This window comes from Beta vulgaris, chromosome 5, assembly GCF_026745355.1.
Source record: "Beta vulgaris subsp. vulgaris cultivar EL10 chromosome 5, EL10.2, whole genome shotgun sequence".
NCBI classification, from domain to species: Eukaryota; Viridiplantae; Streptophyta; class Magnoliopsida; order Caryophyllales; family Amaranthaceae; genus Beta; species Beta vulgaris.
This window is the reverse complement of record NC_079206.1, coordinates 45,108,677-45,130,679: the sequence shown is the minus strand read 5'-3', so window position 1 is coordinate 45,130,679 and position 22,003 is coordinate 45,108,677. Positions and strand designations below refer to the sequence as shown.

Below are 22,003 nucleotides of genomic sequence, written 5' to 3'. Positions count from 1 at the left end.
AGTGGTGAGGGTGTTGGAAGTTCAATTCCAATCATCACTCCAGTTAATGTAAAATATCCTCGAGTAAGTATAGTTTTGTTTTGTGTTTTGTGTTTAATTTGTTTATTTTTCTGTTTCAGTTAGTGTATGTTTCTTGTCATTTAGTATATCTTCTATTTCAGTTAGTGTATGTTTGTTGTCAGTTAGTGTTTGTTTCTGTAGTTAGTATCAGTTTATGTTTGAGTTAGTGTAAGTTTCATGTCAGTTAGTGTTTGTTTCTTGTCAGTTAGTATTATTTTATGTTTCAGTTAGTTATTTTCTTGTCAGTTAGTAATAGTTTATTTTTCATTTGGTTTGTGTTTCTTGTCAGTTAGTATCTGTTTCTATTTTCAGTTAGTGTATGTTTATCTTTCAGTTAGTATATCTGTCATTTTTGTTTAACGTATTTTTTGATATTTTAATTGAATGCAGGGTGATGGCTCTTATTTGATCAATCATCATACAAATCCTACAAACCTAAGAAAATCAAAGTCAAAATTCCTTCAACACCTGAATTATTGAAGGGGTGGGACTATGACCATACTTCAGAGAAATTGAGAAAGTTTTGAGAGTTAAGGAACCAGGTGATGATTATGACGATGAAGGTTTGATGACTCATTGATAGGGTTTTGCACAAGGAGTTGATTCTGATGAGCCAAAAAAGAAGAGGATGAGCGAAAGATGATTGGTTTTCTTTCTACACCTGATTGCAGTTATCCTGTCAACAATCATGGCATGATATTGTGTCGAAGCTTGTAACAATATAATAAGTACCTGAGTGATCTGTCTCCTGAGCAGATGTTGCTGGTTGATTATCTATTCTACAATGAGTTTGATGATCTTTCAATCATGTCATTGGATATATATTCTGAAGATATAAAGATGAGAAATCATATTATGCAAAGTGAACTACAAAATGATCTCATTGTGGATTTTGAGAATCCTCATAGCAACTACGCGGTTCAGTTGTACAAGTTCGACTTTATTAGCATGCCTCGTCAAGGTTGGCTCACTAGTGGAGTTATTGATGGATGCGCATGCATGTTTAATAGGCAAGAAGAGGAATCACCTTCTGCAACGAGGAGATTCTGGTTTAATATTATGCCTTTTGTAAGTGTTTAGTGTTATTGCTTAGTTTTATACGTGTGTTTTCATTTGGTCATATTATTTTTTCAGTTGGTCATCTTCTGTTTTTTAGTTTGTCATATTCTGTTTTCAGTTGGTTATTTATTATCTGTTTTCTTTTGTTACAGAACTATATCAATTGGATGTGTGCTGAGAAGGTAAGAAAGGTTAAGATTGATAGTGAAATTGCTGAAAATGAGATTATTTTGAAGAAGCTGAAGGGCACTAGTGAGTATGATGAGAAGTTGAAAGAATGGGAAGAGAAGAAGAAAAAGTTGGTTACAAAAGATGATGAATTATACTACAATAAATGTAAGGAAGCTATTTCTTCATGGGTGAAATCATTTCCAAGAAATGATATTCGAGAAGCTGAACTGGTTAGTTGTATTATTGTTAACCATTTTTTTATTTCTTTTGATTTCACTTAGTATTAGTTTATGTTTTATTTAGTGTATGTTTGTTGTCAGTTAGTGTATGTTTCATGTCAGGTAGTATTAGTTTATGTTTCATTTAGTGTATGTTTTTTGTCAGTTAGTTTATGTTACTTGTCAGTTAGTATTAGTTTATGTTTCAGTTAGTGTATGTTACTTGTCAGTTAGTATTAGTTTATGTTTCAGTTAGTGTATGTTTCTATTTCAGTTAGTGTATGTTTCTATTTCAGTTAGTGTATGTTACTTGTCAGTTAGTACTAGTTTATGTTTCAGTTAGTGTATGTTTCTATTTCAGTTAGTGTATGTTTCTAGTTCAGTTAGTGTATATAAATCAGTTGGAGTAATTTATATTTCAGTCAGTGTTTTCAATCTTTCAGTTAGTGTATGTTTTTGTTTCAGCTAGTGTTTTTAGTATTTCATTTAGTTCTTTGTTCTCTGTCAGGTAGACTTAATGCTTTTGCATCTTATGTTTATTTTCCAGATTTTTGTTCTTGTTCACAAGGATGATCATTATACTGTCTTGGTGCTGAACAAGAAAGCTAAAAGGATTGAAAATATTGACAATCGTACAGACATGAAGGATATTGATAGATATATACTTTGTACGTACGCTTTTGTGATGGGATTGTTTTTTATTGCATTTTATTACTTGTTTTTTAATTGTTCTTAACTTTTTCATCTTCAAATGCAGTGTCGTGCTTTTGATTCTTTTATGCAAGGTAATATAAGATGTCGTGATTTTGATCATCTCCAACATTGGCAAACAGTGACTCTTTATTTCCCTTGGAGAAGCAAGGACAACAATTATGATTGTGGTGTCTATGCAATCAAATGCATGGAGTTGTATGATGGTCAAAATGCTAACCATTTTCCACTTGTTGACCTGAAAAGGGTATGATAACTTTATTGTTTTTAGGGAGAATTTTTACTTGTTAGATTTCTGTTTTTGAAACTTTTTAATAGAGAAGGGTATGATAACCAGTTAGTGAAGCACTTTAAAGACTAGCTGAAAAACAAAGAAGTCTAACTGAATCACTATAAACACTAGCTTATAAAAAAAACAAGTCTAACTGAAGCACTATAAAGACTAGCTGAGAAATAAACAAGTCTAACTGAAACACAATAAAGACTAGCTGAATAACAATCAAGTCTAACTGAAACACAATCATTACTAACTGAAAGGCAAACAAGTCTAACTGAAGCATTATAAAGACTAGCTGAAAAACAAGCTGGTCTAACTGAAGCACTATAAAGACTAGCTTATAAAAAAAAACAAGTCTAACTGAAGCACTATAAAGACTAGTTGATGTTGTTGCTTGTTTTCAGTTAGTCTTATTTTTTACTTGTTAGATTTCTGTTTTTGAAACTTTTTTAATAGTGTTGATTTTATTATTTTTCAGGCAGCCACCAAAAACCTTGAGCGGTGCAGGCTTGCACTTCGTCTTGTGGAGCATCCTTTAAACAAACTGAGAGACAAAGTGAAGCATGACTGTTATGTTTGGTCAACAAACAAGCCTCAACTTATGGAAAGACAGAATTTAAGGAAGGATAAAGAGGTTGTTCTAGATAAATTAGCATTTAATCGATCAAAGAGGACAAATAGAAAAGAAGCACGAGTTTTACAACGAAGGAGGGAGCACGAGGCGGCAGTCGAAGAGGTGTTGAATAATAAATTTGAAGACAAAATCAAATTAGAGCAACTGTTGAATTTTCGTTATTCTTAGTTGCCAAACTGCCTTTTATTTTTATTTTTTTATTGTAATATACAGTAGAAATAGCACACCATTAAATTTTGTAATGTACAATAGAAATAGCACACAACTCATTTGATATTTTTTATCTTTAGAATTGTACATTTACACTTACTTTGAATGGAATACATTTTTGTGTAAATGAAATTGTTTGAGAATTAATTGGAAAAATACAATCACCAACTGAAAAATGAAAAATCTAACTCATAATAATAAGTGTATGACATATATTTGTAAATATAAATTTTAAGTCTAACTGAAGCACTGTAAAGAGTAGCTGAAAAACAAACAAGTCTAACTGAACCACAATAAAGACTAGCTGAAATATAAACAAGTCTAACTGAACGACAATAACGACTAGCTGAAAAATAAATAAGTCTAAGTGAAGCTCTATAAACACTAGCTGAAAAATAAACAACTCTAACTGAAGCACAATTAATACTAGCTGAAAAATAAGTAAGTCTAACTGAAGCAAAATTAACACTACTGAAAAATAACAGTCTACTGAAGCACAATTAATACAAGCTGAAAAATAAATAAGCTAACTGAACACAATTAACACTAGCTGAAAAATACACAAGTCTAACTGAAGCAATATAAAGATTAGCTAAAAATAAACAAGTCTACTGAAGCACAATCAATATAAGCTGAAAAATAAACAAGTCTAACTGAAGCACTATAAAACTAGCTGAAAAATAAACAAGTCTAACTGAACACTATAAATACTAATATTACTGAATTGAGTAGCTGAAAAATAACAAGTGTAATTTGAATACAATTACTAACTGGAATACAATTGAAAACTAATATTATTTGTACACTATTCAACTTCAGGTACATTTGGGGTTTTGTTCCATATTCATTCGGATGCCTTGTCTTCATTTTACGCTTCTCAAAATGTCATTTTTACTCTCTTGTTTCCCTTTGGGGTCTTCCTTTTGTCTTTATCACCTCAGGATTTTCAACTGTCTGTCTTCGTAGTTCTTCGTCTTCGATTTCTTGTTGTTTTTGTTGATCGGTCTTGAAAACTTCTTTCACTGATTTGTATAATTCCTTCAACGACTTGTCACATAATGTTCTTGCATCCTCATTTGATTGACATATTGACACTAGGTTGTAGAAATTCTTGGTTATTGCATGTCTCCATGGTGTCCATAACAGTGCATTTTGGTTTTGATCCTTGTCTGCTGCAATAAATGTTTCTTAGTCAATTATTTCATTTGACTAACACTACAAAAAAATTTGCTTATAGATAACCCATTGAGGCAATCAAAGTCAAATTGCCTCTAAAAGCCCTTTTTAGCATCACATAAATATAATTGCCCCTAAAACATATTCTTTTCACGTCAAGTATATTGTGGTGCCTCTAAAGGTACATTTTAGCATCACCTGAATATTTGTTGTCTCTAAAACCATTTTTTTAGCATCACATGAATGTTGGTTGTCTCTAAAGCTATTCTTTTAGCATCACATGAAGTTAGTTGTCTCTAAAGCCATTTTTTTAGCATCACATGAAGTTAGTTGTCTCTAAAGATCTTTTTTTTGCATCAAATGAAGTTAGTTGTCTCTAAAGCCATTTTTTTTAGCATCACCTAGACTTGTGTCACATATGAATTGTGCTTGTCTTTGAAACTATCCTTTTTCACATCACGTAGATTATAATTGGCTGTAAAGATAGTTTTCATTATACTTATGTTATAGTTGACTATATAACACTATATTAGTGTCATATAACTTAAAATTATGTTTAGAGTCACCTTTTAGTATCACTAAGATTATGCTTGCCTCCATACATATATATAAAGCCCAGACATTAGACCTCTTGGACATAACGTTAGTAATGTTTTAGAGGATGGTATGAACTGCCTAAACAAGAATTCTTGAACAACGAACAACCAACCAGATACTCTCTTTACATCTCTACCATTTTTATGTTAACATAAAACCATTTCTATTCCTACTAAATGCTAATTTAGCTTCCGAACTTGGTGATTGACTTGATAAACATTTAAAGTTAGTCGCTTGATAAAAGGCGATTTTAGTAGACTATTAGTTGCTAATTAGCAATTTACTATACATTTTTACGTTAATTTGCACCTTGATTCAACATAAAATTTTGTTTCATTAATAATATGAAATTTTGTACAATTAAAAATGTTGTAATGATAAGGCTTTACAGCAAAACACGTCTACAAAGCTTTTTTTTGGTAAATGAAATTAATATTACAAAAATGAAGGAATTACAACTACCAAATGAACAACAACTAAATCACTAATACAAAATAAACGGCTACAAGCTTCATCACACCCATCAGCAACTTTAAAAATAATATCTTTAAACAAATTATCTCTAGGAGTACATGTTCCACTAAAGATTTGATCATTCTGCTGCAACTTTTGATTCAAGAAATTGGAGGTGACGAGTATTAAATGTTTCCTTGTGAAGACAATCTTTGAGCTCAACCCACAACTGAATAATCACCTGAGCCGATGCCTTCGCAAAGCGTCTGGAGCTGTTGTTGCCACCACTGCCATGATTGGTATTGCTCATTTGCGATTCTTCAAGAAACAATGTTGAAGCTTGCTTTGCCATTTAAGATTATAACTGTTTAAACAAAGGACAATACAGGTTCAGGTTTACGGATTTTCAACTTATAAAGGCTAACACATGCCACAAGCAGACTCATCATCTTATTTGTGCAGAACACAGTCACTTTGTAGTAGAGTGGAGCAAAAGATGACCTCAATTTAACCAATAGTCAGAATCTGACAGTATTTAGGGCTGCAAAAGACACTAAAAAACAAGCCACCACGAACATACAAGGCTACAAGGACACACACAATCACTAGATATAAAGATATTAGAAAACTAAATAAAACTTGCTCTGTAGTAGTTCAAGGATAGCAAGACTAGTGTTAGCTGAGACCTTTGTTTTGTGATAAGTAGTCAATACATCAACTACTAATACCAGTTATTTGTATACAAAATCTTATTGCACTATCCCAAACAAGTACTAAACAAAAACCACACTGCCTAAAACAGATACAGTAATAGTAGAGCACATCCTAAGAGCAACGGAATAGCTGAGCAGACTTCAGACAGATGAAGTCCAATATGTCCAATCATTTTCAACCATAAGCTTTTGTAAACAATAATCATGTGCACAAGTGGGAAAGAGAAATGCAAGTAGACACAAAGTGATTCGGTTTAGAATAATTTAAAAGCTGGACAGAAGTATTTAAGCAAATAAGGAAGAAGGAAAATCACAGTTACTGACCGTTCATATTTAGTTTTGATGAAAAATGTTGAAAAAGTTCCTCCATTATCAATCAAACAAGTTAATTACTTCACTTCTATGTAACTTTATATACTTGTTGTAAAAATTTTGTCAAAAGTTCAATAATTAAAAGTAAATAGAAGGCAGAAGCAAAGATTAAAAAAAAGATATAGAAAAAAGGGTAATAAAGGTACATATGGTTTTGAAGAAGAACTTGTTATGAGAAATCTTTCTTATCACATTCAATAAATCACTCTCCAGGATTACTCTTGTAGCACCACATTGGATTGCCAACTGCATACCAACGTCCAAACTTTGATTCATTTTGAAACAAAACCAAGTAAAAAGTTCCAATAAAATTCGAGAAACATTTTCGAATCAAATCGAACAACAAATTTGAACAGATTCAACAACAAACAATCAGTCCCAAATTCTAGCAATATCTTCGAACAAAATCAATCAATAATTGACAACAAAGTTCAAGCAACACTTTCGAACAAATTCAAGAAACATTTTGGAACAAATTCAAGTAAAAACTTCAAAGAAACTTCAATTAACATTTTCAAACAAAATCCAACAACTTCGAACTAATTGAAACAACCTTGGAGCAAAATCGAAACCAACAAAACGCGAAGAAGTCGAGCAAAATTGAAAAAATAACTGCATCATACCTTATTTAATGCGCTGCGAGAGGAGAGATATGACTGCTGAGTTGTGGGACTGGGCTCCTCTATGGTGGCCCGGAGACACTGGCGGTGGGAGAAGAGAGAGGAGGAAGGAAGAGCGATGAGGGGATCGAAAGAAAGAGAGTAGAGTGAGAGATTGTTAGAGTTTGGTCCTTTAGAGTGGTGTGACCATGTGAGTGAATTAAGAGTTTAGGAGTTCTTTTCTTTTTTTTAAAAAAAATTGTGTTTATTTTATTTACTTGTATTAATTATTGTTTATTGTATTAATTATTATTTTTACTTGTATTAATAATTAATTATTAATTGTTCATATTTATGAATTATTGTTTTTTTTTAGGGGATATGAATTATTGTTTATTGTGTACTTCTTCAAGCTATTTGGGTAGGATATTAGAAATAATGTATTATAATGTGAGTGGGGTCAAAAAGTAGGAGAGGGGGTGTGTATAAGCGCAAATTTGTAGGTGCACTAGAGAGCATGATGCTCTCTGTGCACCTATTTGATAATGACGACGTTTTTGCTGAGTATGTGCGTGAAGTTTTGTCTCCCACCTCAAATTAAAAAAAATAAAGAAAGAGATTTGTTAAACGTAAATTGCGGCAGTAATAACAACTAATAACTGAAGTTTCCCATGAATTGTGACAGTGGGATACAGGATACTACCCAATATCTCCACATATATCAAATATATGTACCTTGTGGTGATATCATCAAACCTTTTAAAAAAACTACCATTAATTATGATTTTGAGTAAACTTTAACAATATTATTAACACTATATTACTAAATTACTTGGATTGCATTTACTTTGTAAATAATAATACCAATAACGATTGATTGTGAATTTCGAGATGAGTTTTGAATGACATAAATATATTAGATGAAAATCGACAAAGAAGGAGAACATATTTTTATATTATTTCAGTACTCTAATTTTTTCTAACCATTAAAAATCACATTGGCCATTAAAAAGAAAAGTAAGTAGTAGCATAATTAACACAATTCGTGGACTAGCAAACTGTTTTTTAACAAAATGAATTTTAGAGTAAATTTCACAAATACGAGTAAAATCATAAAAATAACATGAAGGTGTAAAACAAAGAACATCATACTGATTATAAAGGAACATGCCCATATAATAGTTATTAAACAAAAAATTTCAAAAATCGCAAAAATGAATAAAATCATAAAAAAAACATGAATATATCAAACAAAGAACATCATTATAACTATAAAAGAACATGTGCATATAGTACTTTGGAATAGTTACCCACCTCTTGTGAATGCGTATGTGCATATAGTACTTGAAAAACAAAAGGCTATTAAAAATTCATAAACATAAAAATAAATATGAAAAGAATATTAAGAAATAAAATAATGAAAAACTTACTGATTGTAAAAGACATGTGTAAATAATACTTAAGATTCAAAAAAATATTAAAAATCACAAAAATGAATAAAAATATAAAAATAACATGAAGGTATCAAACAAGGAACATCATATCAATTATAAAAGAACATAAGTATATAAGACTTGAGATACAAAAAACTATATAAAATCATAACAAAATGAAAATAAATATGAAAAGAACATAAAATTATCAAACAAAGAAAATCATCAAAAAAAAAAGTAAAGAACATGTGCATTTGTAATTGAGAAACAAAAAAATGCTCAGAATATATTCTTCAACAATGGACTAAAAAACCAAGTATTATAAACAGTAGATAAAGAAGTCTAGAGATAAGACAAAAAAAAAGTATATAAAAGTTACAAAGTCCTCTAAATAAATAAAAGTGAAAAAAAAAATCTGAGGCTTTATCATTTTTTTAGAATTTGTTGTCAGATGTTTAAGGCCAAAGCCCAAAAGCCTTTTTTCTTATACTACGTTCTATTGTTAGGAATACAAGAAAAAAAAGGGTTATATTGTTACATGCAAGTGATTTAGTGCCGTTTCATACCGGGTATATGTAGATTACCATACACCCGGGTCCATGTTCCACAGATTGGTGTGAAAGGGGAAAAAGTAAGGGAAAGTGGGGTAAATAAGGGAAGGTGGTGTTAAAAAGTAGGAGAGAGAGTATTCCAGAATGGAATAAAGCACAATGCACAGAACAATACAGAACGACCCAATGAGAAAAGTGAACAATACAGAATGGAGGGAGTATGATTTACCACTTATCATTTATCTTTTTTTAATTTTCAACTGTCAATTTTCAATTAATTAGTAACTAATTTTAGTTATCAATTACTAATCATTAATTATTGATTACTAACTATGGATTTTTGATTATTGGTTGATGATTATTGATTATTAATTATTAGTTATTAACTATATATTATAAGTTATCAATAATTTGTTATCAATTATAAGTTATCAAGTTATCAATAATTGTTCCTTCGATTACTAAATTTTGGCACGCTTAACAACTTAAGTATTCAAGGTAAATCATTCATCTAATATTCTAATTCCACCCTGCCGACTTTCCTTTACTCGTGAGGAGAGAGAATTAGAGACTCGATAAAAAAAAAGGAGAAATCAACAACTTAAAGCGTTGTTAATTTGTTTAACAACACCATTAGTAAATCTGAATGACAAAATCATAATTAATCTTAAGAACAAAACAAAAACAAAACTGAAGAACAAAGCAAAACAAAAACCAATTTGACATCTAATTCGATGCCGCACAAACCACCATTAACAGACTCGATCTTCCGGTGTCAGTAGATCCCACTACAGGGGGCACAAAACCCTAACTCCCACGTACGAGGAACTAAACCTAAATCCCCAATTCAGAATCCCTAATTATTCTTCTTTAAGCCAGCTGCTACTAACGTCAATAATCACTACAACAAATTGTCACTTGTGCCACGGTAAGAATCGTGGCCCAAGTTAAAGAAACCCGTGGCTATGTAATCTAGCCACGGGAATTTTGGAAAGTACTCCCATGGCGCAAGTGGTCGTGGCTAAGATTTTGCCACGGGAAAATAGAGGGTGTGGCGTAAAGTGAAATGTATGCCACGAATACTCCCGTAGCTAAAAATATCCTTTGCCACGAGTATTACTGTGGCTGCAAAGCCTTTGACTCAAGTACTATTGTGGCTAAAATAATTCCTTTGCCATGAATTTTACCGTGGCTAACAAATCTTTGACTACAGTTTTCTCTCATGGCTAACCAATTCAGTATGCATAAGATCTCCCGTGGCAAGAAAGAGAGTACACGATTCTGTATATGTTACCAATTTCATATGCCAAATATATATTATTGTGCAAATAAATATATAGTAAACCATAATTTTTAATATGGAATAACGAAATATTATTATTAATTTAAAATTTTTAATATCTTTACATTAAATGTACTTGAAATAAAAAAGTTCCATTGGCAACTAAATAAAAACGCAATATTCTCCGATCTTTTTACATAGACAAATTATAAACCACATAGTACTTTAATTGTAACTAAGAATGCGTCTTGTGCTTGATAATATGTACCCTCTTTCTCCAATCTGTAACAAATCAAAAAAAATTGTTAAAATAATATAGTGACATCCATTAATCTTGCTTTGATCGAACACAAATTAAGAACCAAACAAAATGCAGACTTAGGCTGTGGGAGTTTTTCTTCTAAAAGAAATGAAGCCTGTTGATGAAATATGTTGTGCATATACTGCCAAATACAATTATCATATTACATGGACATGACTAGGATAAAAAAATAGCTAGCAAAATAAGACTCATGCTGGCTTAATGATAAACATACATAAAATAGCTATCAATATTCAAGACATGAATTAGGAGCATTCTCCTTACATAAAAGACTAAACAACACCAATCCATAATACATTCAGACTCAATATAAAAGCACATCTTCCACAAGCAGCAAAAACATGCACATTAATACTTAGACCCCAAAACCTGCAACAATCCTAATATATCACCACTAAAACCAGCAGCAAAAAGCAAGAGCAAACCACCTCTTTCAAAAATTCAAGGAATAGATTGGTGCTAAGAATTACCAACAGCCAATGATCAAATAATATTAACAGAAATTATAGAAACCAGTTAGATATTGCATTGATTTACCAAAGAAGTGAACAATTACAATCACACTCATTCGAGAGGAATGTGAGCTCTCCAAGTCTATCACCTTACACTTTTTCTGAATACCCTTCTCCTTATCCTACTCTCTTTATTTATAGATCCTAGAGTAGATTCTAGAATGTCAGCTACATTCCCCCTGGACAGACATATTTCTTCGTATCTATCTATGAGATGTGACATATATTTGGGATCTTGCTCTTTCAGTCTTTCTCCAACTTCCTCTCAAGTGAATTTAAGTTTACGAAGTCGAAAACCCACAAAATTCACCCCATAAAACCACTTCATCCCCACTGCCCTGCACCCCTCCCCTCCCCTCCCCTACACCCTTCCCATTGCACAGCCCCCTCCCCTCCCCTGCACATAGCACTGCACAACCCCCTCCCCTCCCTGCACACAGTCCCCTCCCCACTGCTGCTGCACACAGCCCCCTTCCCACTGCTGCTGCACACAGCCCCCTCCCTGCACACAGCCCCCTCCCCACTACTGCTGCACACAACCCCTCACCACTGCTGCTGCACACATCCCTCCCCACTGCTGCTGCACACAACCCCCTCCCTGCACACTGTCCCCTCCCCACTACTGCTGCACACAACCACTCCCCACTGCTGCCCCTCCAAAACATTTATATGTAGTTAACTTAGAAGCTATTCAATATCTGAATAATTACATCCTAGTAGTCCATTCTTTATTTCTGACCTTCATTTATCATCAAGAATGAAGTAGTGCCGGCAATGTATGAAAAAATATTCAGAGAATAATAACATCAGCTTTGGAGTGAGTACGACAGCACAACAAACTTATTTGTGCTTGACTACTAGATAAACTTACAAATCATTGAAAAGTTTGTTTGGGGGGATGCTATTATCACATATTTATTTTATTTATACTTAAAATTAAAGTAATTTTTAATGACACTTGAAATTCAAAGTCTTATTAAAGGAGAAAAAACATTAGCTTGTTTTTATTTTATCTCATTTACCTTAACAACCAGCCCCTTTCACAGCCAATAAAACCCACAAAATTCACCCCATAAAACCACTTCATTTCCACCAGAATACCCTCTAAACATCTACAATAATCAGCCATTATAACACCAATTATACAACAGCAAATATCACCCCAAAACCTGCAACGATACCAATGTATTACCTCCAAAACCAGCAGCAAAAGGCAATAGCAAACCATAAGGAATACATTTTACTGAACATAAAAGGTACCTGAACCGCAATCCAACTCCAACAACATAATCTCTTCCATTAATCTTTGATCTCCAAATGAGACTCAAACTCCATAATCATTCTCCAACAATTTACCTCATAACAATAACGATAATCAATAACTAAACTTAGACTAATCTAAACTAGAAAATATAATGATAACTAATTTCTAATAGAAACTAACTAATACTATATAACTTCTAAACTTATCTTCAAGTATATCAACTCCAATCTAACATATTACTAGTAGTAACAATCACTAACGAATTATACTAAACTCACATAAGAAATTATAACCCATAACTCTTTTTCAAATACAATAGAACACTAACTAGACTTGCCAATAACCTACAAACTACTCTTACTAATTACTAAGCACAACTAGGAACAACGCATCACCAAGACGACGACGCATTAACAACAACAGTAACTACAATTTCGCGAGAAAAGAAGAAACACTTTGGTGCTTTGCAACCACCAACACACGGCCACCACCAAAAGTGGCCGCAGCACCAACAAATCGACAAAGGAGGGAGAGAACACACTGGTGGCAGTAACAACAAGAACAACAATAATAAAACATCACAACACCACCAACCACCACACCAACGCATCATCACCAACAACCTCAACAACAACGACAACCCAACAATAAAGCAATATCAACCCAACTACAACTACAAACGACAGAGCAACAACAACAATAACAACATCAATTTGGGATTAATTAACAAATAGAAAATTGAAATTTAAAGAGGAAAACAGTGAAAATAGTCTTTACCTCTGCCTCAAGAGTAGGGAAGACACGTACGGCAGGGGCGAGGTGACAAATTAACAACGCGGGTCCGGTGAGGCGGCGTACTAGTGGTGCGACACACGTAGCGGCGAACAGGAACACCACCACCAGCGACGAAACAGAGTAGGAGAGAGAAAACGAGAACAGACGGCGCCGACAAGGGGAAAACTTCGGCCGAGGGAAGACGCGACAATAGGCGAACACCGACGAGCAGCAGCAGCGCAAGTCCGGCGGTCGTTCGTCGGTGGGGTATCGGGCAGGATCCGCGAGAGAAAGAGAGAGAATTGGGGTTTGGGGTTTTGAATGAAATGGATTTTCACGGGGAAGGAGAAATGAAAATGAGATTGGATTTCTTTGGGTTTGGGTTTGGTTTAACTCAACCGACAAAAGCAACAAAGGCAAACGTCCTTCAACCGCCAAACCAAATTGAGGGAATCTACTTTCGCTTCCTATTTGGGCTAAATACCGCTCAACTAACTGCACAAACCCAAAATATAAAATAATAATAATAGAAATAATCTCATCTAATTAAATAAATAAATATATTATAACTATTCAAAAAAAAAATATTACAAGCACGATAATATAATTTAAATTCCACATCTCAAATAAAATAAGATTTCCAAAATATAATTAGCTCAATGAAAATAATTAGCTGAAGTTTAAAGTTTGGCACAAGAAAATATCTACCCGTGGCATAACTTTGATATTTGCCACGGAAAATTATATACCCATGGCATAACTTTTTCTTCTTCTTTAGATTCTGTCTTACTATTTATTTTTCCCGTGGCTATATGCAATTATGCCACGAATTTTGATTTCCCGTGGCATAATTCGTGGCACAAGTGATGATTTGTTGTAGTGAATAAAGATGTTAATCTTCCCATGAACAGCTCTCAAAGATTGCACGATAGTATTAGCTCTAATAACTCGTGTGTTCGATCACACTTCTTTTGATTACTAAATTTTGACACGCTTAATGGCTCAAGTATCCAAGGTAATTAAATTATTCATCTAATATTCTAATCTAGGGGTGTTAATGAGCCAGGCCTGTTCATAAACTGCTCGAGCTCGGCTCGAGATTTTCATGAGCCGAGACACAACTATGTTCGGCTCGAAAAGTTCGCGAACAGGCTCGAAGTATATTTAATTATGTTTTTATAGCATAATAATGTTAAATATTGGTAAAACACTTGTAATAAGTCTAATAAAATTAGATAAACTTAATATATATATATGTGTGTGTGTGTGTGTGTGTGTGTGTGTGTGTGTGTGTGTGTGTGTGTGTGTGTGTGTATGTGTGTCCTAAACTTGATAATTTAAGCTCGAAAGGTTCGAAAAACCAGGCTCGAAATCGAGAAAATTCTAATGAGCCGAGCGTGAGCTACCCCAAGCTCGGGCTCAACTCGGCTCATTAACACCTCTATTCTAATCACACCCTTCACCTTTCCACCCTTCCCGCCTTTCCTTTATTTGTAAGGAGAGAGAATTAGTGAAACCCTAAGGAAACCTCTCACAAGAAACGCATGTCATTGTCCCTCATTTCTAATTAGCCGTAAAGTATCAACCTCCCTCTTCCATTTTCTCAATCCAGTAAAGTATCAACCTCCCTCTTCCATTTTCTCAATCCATACGCATGCTTTGTTTTCTGCTTATTCGATTCAACTTGATTGCCAACAAAATCCACATGCTACAATCTCGATCTATCCTCTAAATACATTGAAGTTTCGTGAATTTCTGGGTAGTGGTATTATCGCTTCACATAAGTTTTGCATTCAGGTAAATCATTGAATTGTTTTCATTATTATTGTTTAAAAGTTTGTTTAATATACACACTCCTATGGTGTATCCTTGATTATTATTGTTTTAATTTTTTTTTTAATATACACACTCCTATGGTATATCTTCGATTATTATTGTTTAGGGTTTTTCTGCTTAATTTGTTGAATCGTCATTGCCTTGTCTTTACATTCTAATTCTCATATTCAAGTATTTTGTTCTTTCAATTTCTAGGGTTTTTGTTTTTGAATAATAAATTGAGCAACTATCCTTATTAAGGTGAGATCTAATTGTTCTTGAATTGGATTTTATTGAATTCTCTGTCAATTTGCAGTTAGTCCTCTAAGTTTGCTACCTTGTTGAAGTTTGTACAGAGTGTTTGTTTTGAAATTGTCTAAAGCTTAATTATGTTTTTTGTGTTGTTGAAACGGTAGGTTTTGATTTGGCAGAATTTTTTATATATATAAAGATGAGCATTTAAATGGAATCAATGATTTGTTCGAATTTTAAGGCTCGTTGGTAGTAGCAGGTAGTGTATTATTTAACCTGATTACAATGAGTATTTATTTTATGCATCCATTTTGTTACTAAAGTATTTGTAAGTTTTTCCTATCTGCAGATTTTTAGGAAGATGTACATCAGTTTGGAAGATGTACAGCAGTTGCAGATTTTAGAGATATTTTAGGCACAGACTTTTTTGGGAACAAATTGCCAGACATGGTGCATTGACTACCTAGCTTAAGTTATGATTCAGTAAAGCTTAGATTTTGCTATTGTCCTAGTTGGTTAGGGTTATTTTTTTGTATGCAGAGGTGGCTTGCACATGATAGGCCTAGCCATGGTGAACCCATTCTATAAGGTATCACCTAAGAAAGGCGTTGATGCATATTATGCCTCCTTACCAGGATTGATTATGTTAAAACCTTTTAGGTTATTATGTTTCCCGGATTGGATTTACTGTTGGCCATATGTGGATAATATTTTGGATTGTGTACAATTGTCACGTTCATATAAATAAATATTTCTTTCTTCCGTTTATGTTAATTTTCTGACTTATTATGCAAAATAAGTAAATAAATAATATTAAAAATTACGTAGCATTATTAAACGTCATTATAACAATTTGGTGCATCTAAAAACCTACTTTATAAAATTTCACAGTTGCATCTAAATATAATTAGGAGCAACATGTATAAATGTCCCTAAATGTGTTTTGAACCTACAAAATGTAATTGCCTCTAAATATATTTAGATGCAAAAGAAGTGGTTGCCTTAATTTAAAATTTGCGGCAAAATTTATAGTTGCATCTAAATATTAGTGGTTTTAGAAACAGTATTTGTGTGCCCCAAAAAGTAAGCAATAGATGCAACTTAAAATTAGAGACAAACTTATGGCTGCCTCTAAATATAAATGGTCTTATCACCAATGTAACATCCCAAAAAGGTGGCATTAGGGGCAACCTATAATTAGCGACTGACTTATGGTCGCCTCTAAATGTAAGTCTCTTTAGCAACACTTCAAGTTTTGTGCCTCAAAAAGGTGGCATTAGGGGCAACCAACAATTAGCAACAAGCATATGGTTGCCTCTAAACATAAGTGTGTTTAGCAACACCATAACTTGTCTGCCTCTAAAAGGTGGCATTAAGGGCAACCTATAATTAGCGACGGACTAATTAGAGGCAGCGAGAAAATTGCTTCTAAACACCATTAGAGGCTACAAATAGATATTTAGATGCAATTTTGGATTGCCTCTATATGTAGCTTTTTTTGTAGTGTAACTAAATTTTTCAGATAGCTGATAAATTGTTTCAGGTGGTGTGTTAATTGTTTCAGTTAGTTAAGTGTTAAACCCCACACACCCCCAAAACCTCCCACCACCAAAATCCCCCCTCCCACACACAAACAAAACCCCCAATTAATTTTCTGTAACATTAATGGATCAGTTAGTTATACTAATTTTTCAGCTGGAGCCTTTTTTTTCAGTTGACTAAGTAAATGTTTCAGGTGATCTGTAAATTGTTTCAGTTGGAGTCTTCATTTTTTCAGTTAGTTGCATTAATTTGTCAGTTAGTCATATTGATTTATTTCACTAACCTTGAACATTCTCCCATACTGCTGACTTTGCAAGTCTTGTCCATCTCTTAAGGATATATTGTTCTGGGATTTGAAATATGTTGAACAGGTGCATGACCCTTATTATGTGAAAGCAAAGCATCCCCGTCTCTGTGAAGCATTGACATGAGCACACTAATTCTGTTGTAGCCTCATCGTATGCTACTGTATATGAATTGCTGAAATCTTCTTCTAGTGAGACTTCAAACAACTTCAGCTCTGAGTTTTCTGTTGCAAATGCTCGTAAAAAGGATGCCATTGCCCACTCATACTCTATTTCAAAGTTATTATACAGTGCTAGTGTGTATACATCAGCTGCATGTTTCAGAAGCTTTGATTTGGATTTGACAGCTTTGGGACGTTCGGTTCTGTTCCGGAAGTTGTCACTAGTTTCATTGTTTCTCCATCTCTTTATTGTTTGCTCAAATATATGATAGAATTCAAATAGGTTTGTTCACTACAAGAAAAGGCCCAGTCACCGACGGCTCCACCACGACGGCCCGAAAAACCGTCGTTGTTTTCAAAATCAGCGTCCGTTTTAAACCGTCATCCTCACCGGCGGCTTTTAACGCGTATACCGACGGCTTCAACGGACGCTATAAAATAACGACCATCTCAGACCGTCGTTGATTTTGGCAGCTTATATTTTAGAATTTGTTGTATTAGGCGTCGGCTTGAAGCGGTCGGTAATTATAGCCAAAGGCGTCGGTGATAGTTGCAGTTTAAATTTTAGAATTTTTATATGAGGCGTCGGCTTTAAGCCGTCGGTGATGATAGCCAAGCCGTCGTTGAATATAATGACTTAATACACACTACTCCCACTCAAACTCTATTCTCAAGTCTCAACCCACGAAACAAAACACGTAGTGTCGTCGTCTTCTTCACAGCGAATTTATTTCAACCTCCTTCACCTGCGACCGGCGACCGGCGACACGCCAAACCCTTCTCCTTGCCGGTAATTTCTGAAACTCTATGTTTATTTTTTTTTTAATTTTTGTTACAAATCAAACCCTAAAAATTGGGTTTTGGGAATGTAGGTTGCCATTCCATCAACTGCCGGCGCCGCGAACCCACTACTTCCGCCGCCGCTGTCACCGCGCAACCCATTCCTTCCGCCGCCGCTGCTGTTGTTGCGCAATTCGTTCCTTCCGCCGCCGCACAATTCTTTCTGTTTCTCCAGTCCGTAAGTTAGCAACCTGCTCAAATTACTTGTTGTTGTTGTGGTTTGTTGTTGTTGTGCTCAAATTACTTGTTGTTGTTGTGGTTTGTTGTTGTTGTGCTCAAATTACTTGTTGTTGTGGTTTGTTATTATTGTTGTCGTTTGTTGTTGCTTTAATTTGTTGTTGTTGCTGTAATTTGTTGTTGTTGTCGTTTGTTGTTGTTGTTGTTTGTTGTTATTGTTATTGTTATTTTTTGTTGTTGTTTGTTGTTATTGTTATTGTTATTTGTTGTTGTTGTTTGTTGTTATTGTTATTTGTTGTTGTTGTTGTTGTTTGTTTGTTTTTGTTTTTGTTGTTGTTGTTATTTGACTTGAAAAGAGGCATGTATGCGTGATTATTGTTTTCTATGGTGCTGCTTCAATTTTTTTTGATGCTTTTATTTGTATTATATGCTTTTTTTTACTTAACTTTGTCCAATTTTTGTAATACTGAAGCACAATCTAATATGTTTGTAATCCTTCTTGGCAAGTATTTAGGCTAATATAAAGTTTACATCAAAATTCAATCATCCAGTTTATTTTATTAATAATAGATTAATAGACTGGGTGCTTGAATAAAATACTAATACTTGTTATTAATAGACATATTTGTTTTCGTGGAAAAAGTTTGGATAATGTTATACATTTAATTTGAGTGTTTAAATAAATATGTTTGCATCATCATGTTCCTAGAATTGTAGAGTTGGGCACTATGAAACGGAAGGAGCGTTGGTGGATGTATGATAGATATGACAATGGGCGTAACTTGAGGCTCGAGTTCTTGAGGGGGGTTGATGAATTCATTGAATTTTGCAAAGCAATCCTGAAAGCCCAGGGTTGGATGAAGTTAGATGCCCGTGTCCGAAATGCAAGAACAGACGTATGCATGACGCAGACACGGTTAAAGTGCATGTGCATAGAAAGGGATTTATACCTGATTACTACGATTGGTATTCTCATGGTGAAGAGTTACCTCGATCCGCACATGAGCCATCTAATCCATACCGTGAAATGATTTTCGATGCTCTTGGGAATAACTCAGAACCGTCAAATGTTGAAGAGCCTAGTGGAATGGACGAGGAGCATAATCCTCAAGCAAAAGTGTTCCTTGACCTATTAAAGGCTTCTGAGGAACCATTGTACGAAGGGAGCTCCATGTCCGTGTTGGAAATGGCATCTAGAATAGTATCTCTGAAGTGTGAGTACAATTTGCCACATAGGTGTGTTGATGCGTTTGCTTCATTAGTGAAAGAAGCAATACCTAACAACAACAACAATATGAGTAACACATTTTACGATACGAAGAAGATTTTGGAGGGATTAGAGCTTCCCCACGAGAGGATTCATGCGTGCCCCAAAGGTTGTATGTTATTTTGGAGAACTGATGCACACTTGGACAAATGTACAGTCTGCGATAGCGACAGATACAAAAGGACTTCTAAGGGGTCTTTAGTTCCAATGAAAGTTCTGATTTATTTCCCAATCACACCGAGATTGCAAAGGTTGTATGCAACCAAAAATGTTGCTGAAGAAATGACATGGCAAGCCAAAAATCTAAGAGTCGAAGACAAAATGGCTCACCCTAGCTACAGTGAAGCTTGGAAGCATTTGGATAGATCCTTTGACGAATTTGCATCTGAGCCTAGGAATGTTCGGCTCGGTTTGTGTACCGATGGGTTTGGTCCACATGGAAAGTTTGGGGGTCAGTATTCATGTTGGTCGGTCATCTTAACCCCGTACAACTTACCGCCATCGATGTGCATGAAGAAACCCTTCATGTTCCTTTCGTTGCTCGTTCCTGGTCCTAAAAATCCGAAGGGGAACTTGGATGTGTACATGCAACCCTTAATCGAGGAATTGAAGCAATTATGGGATGTTGGAGCAACAACTTATGATATTTCTAGGAAACAAAATTTCAATATGCGTGCTGCCATTCTTTGGACAAAATTTGAGTACTTTTAAGTTAGTTTGAATCGTAAACACCTCAAACATCCTATATATACTTAGTTCAATGTGTTAGATCATAGTTTTCATTGAAATTACAAAATATAGGAAAGTTAGAACCAAATATAGGTCATTTTGCTCATTTTAGACCATATTGCTTGAAAATGAATGAATTTGAGTACTTTTAAGTTAGTTTGAATCATAAACACCTCAATTATGATACATATACTTCGTTAAATGTGTTAGATTGTAGTTTTGATTGAAATTACAAAATATAGGAAAGTTAGAACCAAATATAGGTCATTTAGCTCATTTTAGCCCATATTGCTTGAAAATGAATGAATTTGAGTAGTTTTAAGTTAGTTTGAAGCATAAACACCTCAAACATCCTATATATACGTAGTTCAATGTGTTAGATCATAGTTTTCATTGAAATTACAAAATATAGGAAAGTTAGAACTAAATATAGGTCATTTAGCTCATTTTAGCCCATATTGCTTGAAAATGAATGAATTTGAGTAGTTTTAAGTTAGTTTGAAGCATAAACACCTCAAACATCCTATATATACTTAGTTCAATGTGTTAGATCATAGTTTTCATTGAAATTACAAAATATAGGAAAGTTAGAACCAAATATAGGTCATTTAGCTCATTTTAGGTCATATTGCTTGAAAATGAATGAATTTGAGTAGTTTTAAGTTAGTTTGAATCATAAACACCTCAAACATCCTATATATACTTAGTTTAATGTGTTAGATTGTACTTTGAGTGAAATTACAAAATATAGGAAAGTTAGAACCAAATATAAGTTGTTTTTGCTCATTTTAGACCATATTGTTTGAACATGCGTGCATAAGAGTATATTATTTAACCAAATGCAGGAGACTTACAACAAGAAGCTGGATGATTGTAGCACTCAAGGGTCACAGCCAAACCCTAATTTGTTGTATTGGGAGACAGTTGGTGGGAGGAACATAGGAAAAGTGCAGGGGTTGGGTCAGGGAGATCATTTGTACTACAACTCTTCATCTGGGCAAAGAGGAGATGGCTCTTCACAACCATATGAGCCATCGATTTTTTCTCAGCTAGAGGCGCATGTGGAGGCCAAGGTCGCTGCACGGATGGTAGAAGTGGAGGCAAAGGTCGCTGCACGGATGGAAGAGTCAAACCGGGCCCTCGTGCAAGAAATGATGCGGAACATGACTAACTTTGGCCACTTGTTCTCAGGTTGCAACACAGGACCCTCTCCACAACGCAGACCAGAGGATGACCCTGGGTTTGGTGGTGGCGGCACTAGTGCTACAGAGACACCCGCCACAGTGTAGTTGGTTTGGTTTTGGCAACTAGCTAGATTACTAACTTATAGTTTCTACATACTTAGTCTAACTTTATATATGCACTTAGTGTCTATATTTATCGGCATATATCTAGTTTTGTTTTTAGGTGTCTCGGTATATTTTTTTGGAACTCGACTTTTACTCGATTTCCTGACACCGGGATTTATTTTGCGTACATATAATTCATCAAGGTAGTTTGTTTAATTATAGACATTTAGTGTCTAAA

General features: G+C 34.2%; 1 protein-coding gene and 1 long non-coding RNA gene across 2 annotated transcripts; one reads left to right on the top strand and one right to left on the bottom strand.

Moving 5' to 3' along the window:
• Positions 1 to 741: 741 nt before the first annotated feature.
• Positions 742 to 3,418, top strand: LOC104893503 (uncharacterized). Its single transcript, XM_010679606.4, has 5 exons — positions 742 to 1,128; positions 1,272 to 1,520; positions 2,056 to 2,176; positions 2,266 to 2,466; positions 2,975 to 3,418. The coding sequence occupies exons 1-4, from the start codon at positions 817 to 819 to the stop codon at positions 2,277 to 2,279; spliced, it is 696 nt and encodes a 231-aa protein (XP_010677908.3). The 5' UTR covers positions 742 to 816; the 3' UTR covers positions 2,280 to 2,466; positions 2,975 to 3,418.
• Positions 3,419 to 10,584: 7,166 nt separating this feature from the next.
• LOC125494064 (uncharacterized) lies at positions 10,585 to 13,966 on the bottom strand. The gene is made up of 2 exons (XR_007270464.2): positions 13,392 to 13,966; positions 10,585 to 10,798 (listed from the first exon to the last, which is right to left on the bottom strand). It is a non-coding gene; the product is annotated as an uncharacterized LOC125494064 (long non-coding RNA).
• Between the last annotated feature and the right edge of the window lie 8,037 nt (positions 13,967 to 22,003).

Bases quoted from the DNA above. Each gene is read 5' to 3' on its own strand.
- LOC104893503 (XM_010679606.4), top strand. From the start codon at position 817: ATGTTGCTGGTTGATTATCTATTCTACAATGAGTTTGATGATCTTTCA. The intron at 1,129-1,271 runs GTAAGTGTTTAG...CTTTTGTTACAG, and splicing joins GGTTTAATATTATGCCTTTT to AACTATATCAATTGGATGTG. The intron at 1,521-2,055 runs GTTAGTTGTATT...TTTATTTTCCAG, and splicing joins ATATTCGAGAAGCTGAACTG to ATTTTTGTTCTTGTTCACAA.